Source organism: Ochlerotatus camptorhynchus, unplaced genomic scaffold (assembly GCF_037179485.1).
Source record: "Ochlerotatus camptorhynchus isolate MF236.1 unplaced genomic scaffold, CSIRO-AGI_Acam_v1.1 ptg000137l, whole genome shotgun sequence".
Taxonomy (NCBI): domain Eukaryota; kingdom Metazoa; phylum Arthropoda; class Insecta; order Diptera; family Culicidae; genus Ochlerotatus; species Ochlerotatus camptorhynchus.
Genome location: NW_027040627.1, coordinates 510,381 through 522,657, shown reverse-complemented (window position 1 = coordinate 522,657; position 12,277 = coordinate 510,381). Strand labels below are relative to the sequence as shown.

At 38.8% G+C, this 12,277-nt stretch overlaps 1 protein-coding gene across 4 annotated transcripts in view; it reads left to right on the top strand.

The window, feature by feature from the left end:
* LOC135700496 (sex determination protein fruitless-like) overlaps positions 1-12,277 on the top strand; it is a 790,809-nt gene that overhangs the window by 734,081 nt on the left and 44,451 nt on the right. For all 4 annotated transcript variants that reach the window (XM_065221037.1, XM_065221038.1, XM_065221031.1 and 1 more), the window contains one exon: positions 2,664-2,793. In XM_065221037.1, coding sequence (XP_065077109.1) covers positions 2,664-2,793 — 130 coding nt within the window. The remainder of the gene's footprint in view (positions 1-2,663; positions 2,794-12,277) is intronic.

Here is a 12,277-nt window from a genome sequence, read left to right as displayed (position 1 = left end):
CATACTCTTATGCCCAGGGAAGTCGAGAAATTTTCCAACCCGAAAAATCGAACCCAGCCACCTCCTCTTGATTTGTAGCTGCGCCTTTACCGACTGAGCTAAGGGAGCTCCCAATAATATGCTTACGAATTTCGGATGATGGTTGATTTCGTCATCCGCATCCATATGACTGTCATCCAAATAAAGGATGATAGGGGAACCGGCTCTTATGATGGCCTATGGATCTAAGATTGGGCCCATTGCTAAAAATCTGCTATTTATCAATTTATCTTTATCTAGATGAACGCGTCATTGGGACGGTACTAATGGATATTTTTGGTCGTTAATGAAAATTTAGTCGATTGCTGAATTTATGTGTGGGCCCAAATTAGGGGCATTTAGGCCGACATCCATTTCCCCTATATGTTTGCAAATTGGCTGTAAAACATACAGCGCTCAGAGGACAACAAAGTATGAATAGGATGTTTTGGAGATGCTTTAAGATAGATTTATAATTCGATTGTTTACATTTCCATAATGAATAGCCATGATCAGCCATTATATCGTTGATACAAAACCGTATGTTGGTAGAGGAAACTTCCTCCACCACGAAATCAACCAATGTTTGTACCATCGCTGATAGCGATGACTATGTTTCCACCTCGTTTGTCAGCTCAGATCAGCAAATGACGTTCCATAAAATTATTTACATCATCATTTTGGATGATTTGCTGAACCAATACCATATGCATTTCAATTTGAGATGCCAATCATTACGTATTTCAACTGAGGTTCGCTCGCTTCTCGTATCAATGTTCATCCTGTATTCGAGAGGAGCATCATCTGATTGCAAAACAACCGTCATCCGGTTGCAGCTATCATCCGGCCAAAAACGATTTCAATGTTTCGATTTGTATGGTCTGAGGTTTCATTCGAACAGAGGATGATGTTTTGGTACAGTGTAGCAACATTGGCAGATCAGTGTTGCCAACGAAAATTGTCGCTTTGATTTTCAGTCCGATGCACAATATTTCTCGGTGCAAATAGTCAAATCGACTCAAGTGCTTTTGCAAACAATGGCATCAAACGTAAATTTATTGAAACTGATAGCTCGCCCACGCAAACTAGCACCACCATCAGGAAGGTGAAATCTAGATAGAGCTGGAATTAGGGCGAAACAGCTTTTGTAAACAATGACTTCTATCGATGATTTCTAGGTACTCAAGGCACGCCCACGCAGACCGACATATCCATCGGATAGGGGAAGTCTTTCCCCACCTGATGAGGATGTTGGCTTGCGTGGGTGAGCCTTGAATTTCTAAGAATCATCGATAGAAGTCATTGTTTACAAAAGCTGTTAGGCCCTAATTCCAGCTCTATCTAGAAATGTCCTTCTACCTGATGTTGATGTTAAATTACGTGGGCGGGCTATCAGTTTCGAAAAAATTGACGTTTGACATCATTATTTACAATCGATTTGACTATTTACTCGAGATTTGCTGATTTTTCAATGCGTGGCATTCATCTTCAAATCAAATCAAATCAAGCACAACTATATCCACGGCCGTTGAATCTGACTCAAATTTGAGCTCCGTTGTTTACTTTGATTCATTAAAAACACGGTCGCTCATAGACTAATTAGAATTTTACTAAAATTTGCGTAAATATTACTCATATTCGAGTAATATTTTCTCAAATTTGAATTTAATTTTACTCAGTATATGAGAAACCCTGGTTTTTGCGAATTCGAGTAAATTGAACTAAATGTGAGTCAGATTCAATGGTCGTGTATGTTCCTTAGATTCTAGCCAAATTCTTCTTGATAAGATGTCTTCGATACAGTATTGGCAAAATCAGAAACCAATTGATATTTTTCCGCTCACATGCGCTCGCAATATCACGCGTGATATTAGAACAAAATATCATGCTTGATATTGATTTTACAAGCTCCTTTGATATTGCGAGACTATTCACAACGTGCAAAAATCAAGCTGACAGTTGATTCGACACAAAAATGATGACATCGTTTTCTCACAAAGAGAAAGTGTAGTTTGCTATCTCTTTTTACTCTTCACCGATGGCAGACACGAATTGACTGCTGCCAGCCATTATGGAAGTTTCGGTTGCATTCGGGTGAAAAGCAAAAATCATGAAACTCAATCTCACCACAGTTTGTTGAGATTTGCAGCTGGTGAGTTTTGCTAGTTTGATATTCCGAGCTGCGATATCACAGCTTGCAAAATAAACCGCAGTTGTTTGCTTGTTGATTTTTGTCTACGAAAATCAAGCGTGATCTTGGGCGTTGGTGAGATTTGATTTTTCGATATTTTCCCAACACTGCCATCACTATTTAGTCAGTGTTGAACCCAAAAAACATAAATATTGATGAAAATTTTATCAGAAGCTTATTTTGACTTGAGAAACAGGAATCATGCATGAGAAGAGTCCTGATCAGCTATGAAATCATGTGAAGGTCTTGTGAATATAACTTCCAATTAATTATTATTAACTCATTATTATTATACGTATTGTTTGGTCTTTGTTCAGCATATTATCCGTTCTTTGAAATACTTACGTTACAATTTTTACACTACTAATTATGTACATTCACAAATTACACCCTGCCTAAATATATATGGATGCAGAATCACCTTCCTAATCATCGCATTCCTCCATTATTTCAGCCCATGCAAATGAACCTCAATCCGGAGGAGATGAGCAGCATGCTATCGTCGGGCAACATGCCTCCGATGAATGAGAGCGGTGACAACGATGGCTCCCTCTCGCATCCAGACCACCCGGACAACATTGACGGTGAGCGAAAACGATCCATCCTTACTTTTATCTACTCTTATTAGTACTGTTTACTTTCACCTTCTGCTACAATTTCTATCTATTTCTCTCTGTACTACGACCCTTGATAAAAGAAAACCCCCCGACCCCAATATATCTTTCCCTCCTATATTTTCGAGCACATACCTGTTCTTATCTGGTCCCCCTTTCCCCTTCTGCTAGGAGTGATCCCCCAAACACAGTTCTAGCTTTCCTAATACCACCATTTTTTTCTGTTTCGTTCATCTTCAGTTGAGTTACCATTCTTCTTTTCCGTTATCATTTTCATTTTGTCATGATTTTTGTTTTCATCCCAAAACTATACAAAATTATGGATTTAGGTTGAATTATTAGCCATTTTGTTTAAAAAAAAACCTGTACAAATATCTCTCAGTTATTTGTTTACTTTAATTTCCTAACCCCGTCTCAGTTTCGATGGGAAAGTGACTCAAACTCACAACTAAAAATGAATTAATCGATGCCGCGCGCCAGTCGCTTTCCCACACGTGTACAAATATTGTTTTTATTACTGTATAAATTGTCTAATTTAAACAATCACCCACCTAACCCCCCCTTCCTAAACCACAAAACCCCCCTTCCAGAACAATTCTCGCCCCAAAACCTTGCTACTGTACAGCCTAAGCCGAACCAAAACAAGCAAACCAAACTAACTCTTATTTCTCCAGCTCCAAGTAAAAAAAAATCTGATACGCCTCGCCACGCACATTTTTGAATTTATTTCCTTCCAAAAAAAAAACAAAAACCATTTTGTTCCGAATGCAATCCAATTTTCGGTTCAGCTACACACGATGAGACACAATCGTTCGAGTGAACCAACAATCTCTAGGTTTCTTACCACCCCCGCCTTCCCCCACCTGCGTTTTCAGTTTTCGAATCCTCATCCCTTCGTTGTTTCCAAATTCTACCACCTTTGGTACCGAAATAAATAGTGTTGTATATAAATCAAGACCTAGAGAAAAATAATCAAATCCAACGAACGACAAACGCTGTAGTGTAGACACACACTCACATTAATCGACGAGAGTCAAAATTTTCGCGATTCAAACTCTGTAAATTATCTCCCCTCTCAATTCCCTTTAAAAATGATGAACATTAAATGTGGGTAATTTGGTGTTTTTATACGAAGTAATATCTCACATCGTCTTTATACATAGTCTTATGCATGCTTTTCTAGATGAATCACAGAAAATTATTAAATAGTCCTAGCGTACTCGAATTGGTTGTCCATTAGAGAAAGTATCGCTTCCACGTCACACAGAAAGCCGCCGATACAGTGCTGCCAACCGAACAAAAGCGGATCATCAGGCAAGCGATGAGCCGCAGTCCGCTTCCCAGTCTTCGCTTCCATACCCACCCTCCACCCCACCCATTATCTTGACTGAAATAGTGTCCTGTTAGTTGTATACTCTTTTTGCACGTGCTACCCGTAGTTTTGTTCGCTGCATTTTTGAGCCACGCTTGTCTCGCTTCCTAGCCGTCCCCCGGATCAGTAGTGTATGCGTATGTGAATGTGTGTGTTAGTTGCTGTTAGTGTTGTTGCCTCTCTACTCTAGTCTATTATACGTTCTGTGCAAGTTCTTTCGTTTTCCTTCGATTCTAGCCCCTGCCATTTTTATCTTCTCATTTCCTTGTTTTGTTTCGTTTCGTACTCCACTTTCGTTACGAATTCACGTACTGTATCATCTCTTCGGTTTTCCAATGGATTGTTTTATTTTTTCTTTTCTTTTCTTTTTCGGTTGGTAGAATCGTTTTCGTTTTCTCAACATTACTTTCCAGATAAAATTCTAAGATAGATCAAATCTCGAATGGGGGAGACTGTGTTTCAACTTATTTTCTCTCGTACGCGTCCGCGTCTTTATTATATGTGCATCCTCCGGCGATTGTTTTCTCTCGAGACCGAGGAAACTTGTGTGACAAGTTAATCGACTTGTCAAATAGTTTTTTTTTTTAAGACGAAAACAATTCTGGCGCCTGTTACTGAACGGGGATGAACTTTATACAGATAAAAGTCAAACGCGTGCCAAAGCAGGTATTCGGAATAACTTTTCTGAGCTACGTTATTGAAAAAAAAAAATTCAAGGAAGGAAATCGTTTAATTTTGAACTGTTCAACGAAGAACGAGATTTATATTTAATCTGATGTGTAGGTAAATGAGAATTTCCCGTCTACCTTCAACAGGGTGCAGGAAAATCTACCCTATTGTGTCAACGAGGAGGGAAGCCTTAGCTCCAGTACAGAGTATAGGTGTCGTTTCTCCTTGATATGGGTGGGCGTCAGACGCTAGCTAGAGCTGCTAGACTCGCAATGTGACACGAAAGTGATTTGTGGTCGGTGTGCGGTGCAATTTTCTTCACACATTCTCACTCTTTTCCAAGGTCACACACTTCCGCCCGGAATGAAATGTGCCTTTAAATTGCTATTTACAATGACGGCTGGAACCAACGTTACTGAGTTCCATTTCTCGTGCTTCGCCATCCTGCTCTCTGGTTCATATTGCAGCACATTATGTACTGCACAAAGGGGTTCTCAACGACCCACGCAAAGTATGTGTAGAACCTCGGAGAAATGATTAATGGCTTTTCTTCGCAAATGTCATCACATATACGGCTTTTCCTCTGTAATGAAATTCAACCTACCAACGCTCGGGGTGTCTCTCTTCCGGATTTAACTACACAGACTAAGCTTGATTATATGTAAAGCAAGTGCACTTTTTTATGATTGCTGCCTTCGAATTTTCTAAAAGCCGAGGTTTAATCAATATTGCACCTACCAGAAGCATGGGGACGGATAGGTGACCACCAATCAGATCAATCCACTTGTTCCCGGTAATTACGTTAAGTGAAATCGACACGAATCAGGGAACTACTCGACGTTGTGGCAGTCGCGTTTAGTATCCTACATGAGCTGTGGAACCACAGACGGCAATTAAAAATTCCTTGCGGAAAGGATTGCAAATCCAGGAAAACGGACAAATAGGAACACGTTGCCTGGCACAGATGTAGAGCGGGCATTCTGTTTCATCATCGTGATGGATGGGGAAATGAGCAATTGAATTCGAAGCCCTCCCGAAGGAAGAGAGCTGTTTAATTAATCGTTCAATTACTGAAGATTACAGCAATCAAAACACACACAGATTGGAAGTGATGAAGTGGTTTTCAGCTATAATAGACTGGTTAGAAAACTGATTGTTTGTTGCTACTGAAAATGCAGACATGGTATTCCCTCTCACGTTGTGCACTAAGATTTCATTTAACGAGCATACACCAAGAGAAACGCAGCTTGTGCCCTCCCGTACACATTGAGACACCGTAGATTCGTAGTTTGAGAGAGTAAAGGTAAAACAAGAGAAGGCTGAGTGCACTCTTCCAGTTGCCAGTGATGTCACATCTGCAGATTTATTTTTTCGACACAAAAACCTGTATATACCGAATTTTGGAAAAAAAAAATATAGATACTTTTAACAGGTTGTTGAGAATTTACAGATGAAAAAGATTTGTACAGATTTGTACAGATGAAGACGTGAAAAAATGGGGCTTAACCGGCAGGTTCTCTCTCTTCTTTGATGACAAGTAAAACAGAGCGTTGTTCAGTCATCTTTTTGTTCTTCTAGCAAACAATAGGTTCGCTTATGTACTCAACCATAAGTCAGTAAAATGGCACTATTTCTCCACTGGGGAATGCATAGTGTGTTTTTACGCTTCCTCACTTGCTCCCGCTTTTGAGGTGTTTACATCTGTGCGGATTGGTCAGCGCTAGTGTACTAGCCAACTAGCACGAATTTCAGTTGCTCCTGAAATCTCATGTTGGTAGCCGCTGATGCTCTGTTTACATTATGCTGGGGTGCTTTTTTGCTAGCAGCTGGCTCATTAGCGCTAGTGAAATCAAGACCAACAATTGAAATGGCCTCAACTCCATTTTGTAAACAAACCTTGTAAGGCCATTTTCTTGCGAACCGAAACCTACATTCGCAAACCTAAACCACAATCAGGTAGAGGAGAATTTCTCCTACCTGTTCATTCTGTTGGTTTTCCTTGGCGGACTTCGATTCGCGAGAAAATGGCCGCACAAGGTTTGTTTACAAAATGGAGTTGAGGACTTTTCAATTGTTGGTCTCGAAATAGCATAAAGCTGGGTTTAGACAGGGCAAGTCAAATCAACTGACTTGAACGCGAATTGAACGTGTAAACCATGTCATTCAACTGACTTGATCAACTCACTTGAATTGAAAAAAAAATTGAACCAGGCTCAACTTTTCAAGCCAATTTAATTCAACTGAGTTGCCTAGTCTAAACCCAGCTTACAAAGAAAATGAACAGCGGAATTGCAAAAGCAAACATAAAAGAGCTCTTGCTGTATCTGATGGTGTTCGCACGCTAACTTGAAAGAACCCATTAATTAGTAAGATTTTACCCATTTCAAAGGGAAAGTGGCTTAGCTCATTAATAAAGTAAAACCGACTAAAATAAGAGTTCGACAAATTCTTTAAAATTATGGGCATTTAGAATGTTTCTGCACATGGGTAAAAAGTACATTTTTAATTTTAAATGTTATTAAACGTATTAAACTAATAAAAAAGCCATCCATATTATTTATGCAATATACCAGATCCAGATATCGGTTAACATTTTGAAAGTAGCTTTGTCGACTAAATTCGTTAACCAATCGAGGCATTAAGTAGTGCTACGTTTTTCTCATTTGAGCACTGCAGGAATCAATCCCTGATGGATGCTGCTTATCTTATCTTAACTTCGTTTCCCTTCTCGAAGATCTCCGCTAACCTGGAACGGGAACACTTTTTTGAATACCTCTGTTAATTTTGACCATGGTTTAATTTATTTTCCTTACCCCGCAACAATCGGAACCTGGTCGTTCCCGGGAAGACTTTTCTTCCTATAGACTCGATTGCGGTTTGACTGTAAAGGAAATAATGAAACTGCCACCCAAAGCCCGTTTTTAGCCTAAATTAACATCGGTCGAAAGGAATCCGCGGGTTCAATCACATCTGCGTTGTGTAATCTTATAACTGCAGCAATAGTCGGAGCCAGGGCTGGCAAACGTCATTTTCAATGAAAGAACTCACGCGATATTTACAGAGATACTTCTGTCACTATCATCGGATGAGGAAACGATGATGGAGATTTTCTTCAAAATCTCATCGAATTTTTCGTCATGACAAAACGTGACAGTGTTGTGATCATCGTAATTACTAGCTCATTGCTTTAAAAGTTACTTGTACCGAGAAAATCGTAATAATATATTAAAACTACCGATTACATAGGGCTGCTTGCTTGAATTAATCTAAATCAGTTAGAAATGTAGATGTAAAAACCGCATAAGAATTATTCTCATGAGTGCTTGATCATTGGAAAATGACAAGAAAGCTAATGATAGGTAGTTTCGTCTCGTGATAGTGAGAGAACCAGTTTTCTCATTGTCACATGACAGCACTTTTACCAAGTACTTCATCGGGAATGTCGACCGATTTGCAAGAATAGCAAGGCATTTCGCAATCTGAAAATTCTGCGCTTTCACGTTTTCACTTCATCAACTGTAAAAAATTGGTATTTTTATAAAAATTAAAAAGTGTATTTTTTCCTAATTTTTGAACATATCTTACTTGACGCATTAATGGGTAAAAAAAAACCATTTTGAAAACAAATTGGCTTAACTCATTGATGAGTAAAAAATCTACTCATTAATGAGTATCTTTTACCCATTAATGAGTAACTGTTACGGGTTGGGGTTGGAAATTTTCTCGACTTCCCTGGGCATAGAGTATCATTGTGCTTGCCACACAATATACAAATTCATGCAAGTTGCAGAAAAATCCAAACAGCCGGTTTGCCATCAGCCTTGCATGTCCAAATGTCAGATTGTGAGCAATCACGGGACAGGCGAGCTCTAGCCACCAGGAAAATCATCTTCCACGATTGGTCCTTCATTATGAACAACATCGCAAACTGCGTTATCACCATGGCACCAGCCACAAACTTGAACCGCGGATCATTACCGAAAAACTTCTTGATCTGCGGATACTTTTGCAGGATAATCTTCCTTTGACTGGCGTGCGGTTCTTTACTGTAACACCACTGGAAATCCGTCCTGGACTCCCAAATTGAAAAAAAAAAATCCGAATTTAAAACACTGCTTCACGTAGAATAGTGAAGACGCTCAAAAGTAAAAGTACACCGCCCCAGCTGCAGTATCGATGATACCGACCTGGAATTATCCTTAGCTCGGCCATAAAAGTATGCACTCGCGAGTTTCTCTAGGAAATTAAAAACATAGACGAACAATTTGACAACCAGAAAATTTTCACGTCCGTGTAGAAGCAGGGCACACTTCGATCCTACTTATTTTTTCTGCCTTAGGATATTTTCAAAAATTAAGAAAAAATAAACTTTTTTCTCTTATGAAATTTTACAGAAACAAGATACGTATTAAATGGGTACTTTCGAATAAGCGTGCATAGCTTAATTTCGTACCTCTTTGCATCATCTGAGAAGCATTCTATCGCTCGCATGGAGCATTGGAAATTTACTAATCTAAGGATTCACTAAAATAATAATAATAATTTGGGAAATTTTTGTCTGAAGGCCACAATGTTATTAGAACCAAAATATCATATATAATTAAATTGAGGCACAAAACAATCCATAACCTGAAAGTTCTATTACACCCAACCCATTTAGTATGCAGTCCTAATTTCTGTTTTCATGTAAAACACAGCTTGATGCAACTAGTGTCAACAAATCAAAATATAAATTAAAGATAAATATGGAACCTACAGAAAGTTTCCAACTTCACCGCAGAAAATTAAAATTGGAAAATTTACCCGTAAAAAAGGGTTTGATGTACTTCTAAAATCAACCATTTCGTGATATTGGTTATTGAAAAATTATAGCTTAATTGCATAAAATCTTATAAGAAATCAAAATTACTCAGTTGAGGTGCAATTTACTTAACCAGTTTTCTAACAATTCATACCCATTTTGTCCACGCAAACAAATTGTCGTCATCTAATTTAAAATGGCAAGAGGTTTAAAATACCGTCGACTATTTTCAATGTCGAAACTAAGTTTGAATTTTTAGAGAACGCACACATTTAATAAATTATGTAAATCTATCTTTCTAGTCACGAAGAAATAAAATTCCACCACTTAACTATTAAATTCCCAACCAACCACAGAGCGTAAATTATTGACTGCTTAGGCTGAGTGTGAATGCACTGTTGAATTCAATTCATTGCTCTATCCAGACCATATGTACTAGTAATCCTATATATAGAGATTCGCGGAAGTGGCCATCTTGAGCCAATCGAGCAGCGATAACTGTCAAAATGTGAGCCAAACGAGCATCCTGATTAGAAAATATTCAGAGGATTTCTTATTGGATTGAACAGTATTGTAATCGGGGTGAAATAAGTTCAAACAAGACGTTTATAAATTTGAAAAACACTGCACTATACGCCATATTCCAGTTTTTCCCAGCATTATATCTTAATTCTTTAGCAAAATACAAGTGCGTGTTTGAAGTGGTACTGAAAGAAGCTTTAAGTTTTAAGTGAATAGATACCACTCACTAATTATCATTGAAACATACTCTGCACAAACGCATATGATCCTCTAGGGAAAAATCTGATGGTAGTCCGCAAAACTCCGCCATTTTTGGTGAAGTTCAATGTATTTCGGAAACCGGAAAAAAGCTCACATTTTTGCACTTCGTTGCATTTCCACGACCGCGGTTCACCATTTCACTAAGAATTCAAATAACGTAAACAAACAAACTCATACCGTAGACAACGGCAAAGTCACGGACAAAGCTGGAACATTTTGTTCTGTGGCAAGTGTTGGCAGCTTATGTGAACAAAACGTATCACGTTTCCAAATCGTCTGATGATATTTCCGCGAATCTCTGTATATAGGATTACTAATATGTACCAAACGGTAAAGAGTGAGGCAATGAAAGAGCCAACAAAAACATTCAGTCACTCAAGACCAGGTGACTCACGCCGCTTGCTCACACAACATGTAACTGAGGCATTTTTCCGTAGAAAATGTACGCTCAGTCGTTCAAAACAAGAATTGGGTTGGGGAAACAGTCCTATTGTTCTGTATATGAAGGTCTCCTTACACAACAATAGGTTTCTATCGCTTCTAACGAATCGCAATAATAGGACTGTTTCCCGTACCATCACGAAAGAATAAACGTGCTGACTGAGTGCTCGGCTGTCAGTGACTCGTTTACTTCCCAACCATTCAGACTCTCACGAGGCAGTGATTGATGAGGTGGATGGCTGTTCATATTCATATGAAAATGATTCAAGGAACTTGAATGTTTGCGCACTGGCCATTCAGTACCGTAAAGCATCAAAATGTAGCTATTTAGCCCACAATTCTGGACACTTTCAAACGTCAAAAATTAATGCTCACCATGCTCAGAATATCAGAAGATCAAATCCCTCAATGAGCATAGGGGAAGACGGGGTAAGACCGCCACTCTAAGCAATGAATTTAGTAACTCAAAATGAACAAGAAATTTTACATTTTGCTATGCTACATTACAAAAACGCTCAATCACTCAATTTTTGGAACATACAAAAAATACTCGTTCTTTTATAGGCCACCATCGCAGTGAGAGGGTTTTTCGGCAACCACTGTATAAAAATGGACACAACAAGCGCCAAATGAAAAGTACTATGAGCATAGAGGTAACTCTAAGACTAGAAGGTCCCAAAGAAATGTGCTCAAATTTTTGGCTCAGCTCTGGTCCTCTCTTCGGTTCCAAGCTAATCGATGCACCCCTCGAAACATAGGAAAATACACGAACCCCTCGTTATATCTGTCAAACTTTCATAGCGAATCAAAACAAACATTGTGTAGTACTAGAATTTCGAGTAGAATGGGGTAGGTTAATCGATTTGCTTGGGACCAATAGGCTATTCAAGTAGTGAGCCAATTTAAAATCGTTAGTTTCCACTGGTTGCTATGATGATATCTAAGGTCTTGTGAGCACAGGTCGAGTAATTATCAAAAACGTTACACACCCATAAAATCGCGATTGAGAGTACTATTGAGTGTCCAAGACCACTCCTGGACTTATTCCGAGTACCCGCGTTGTCAAAATCATATTGAATCAAAACCCATCATACAACGCATCAAATCAAATGAGAAATTCAAAAACATAGCCATTGCACACTGGGCCAGAAATGCAATCTAGCGGAGCAAAATTAATTACTCCGAAACGAAGCATTTCCGCGACTTGGTGTCTTGGGTAATGTTTCTCATCAAAATAAGGACCATCTATCATTGACATAAACAAATAGTTCCAAACTCTTCCGCAAAGATGGTGCCACCATCTAACTTTTTTCTCTGACGTTTTGTACACTTGATGTCTTGGGCAAAGTTGTTTATCTTCAGAAGAGTTGTTAAATTTATCATAAACA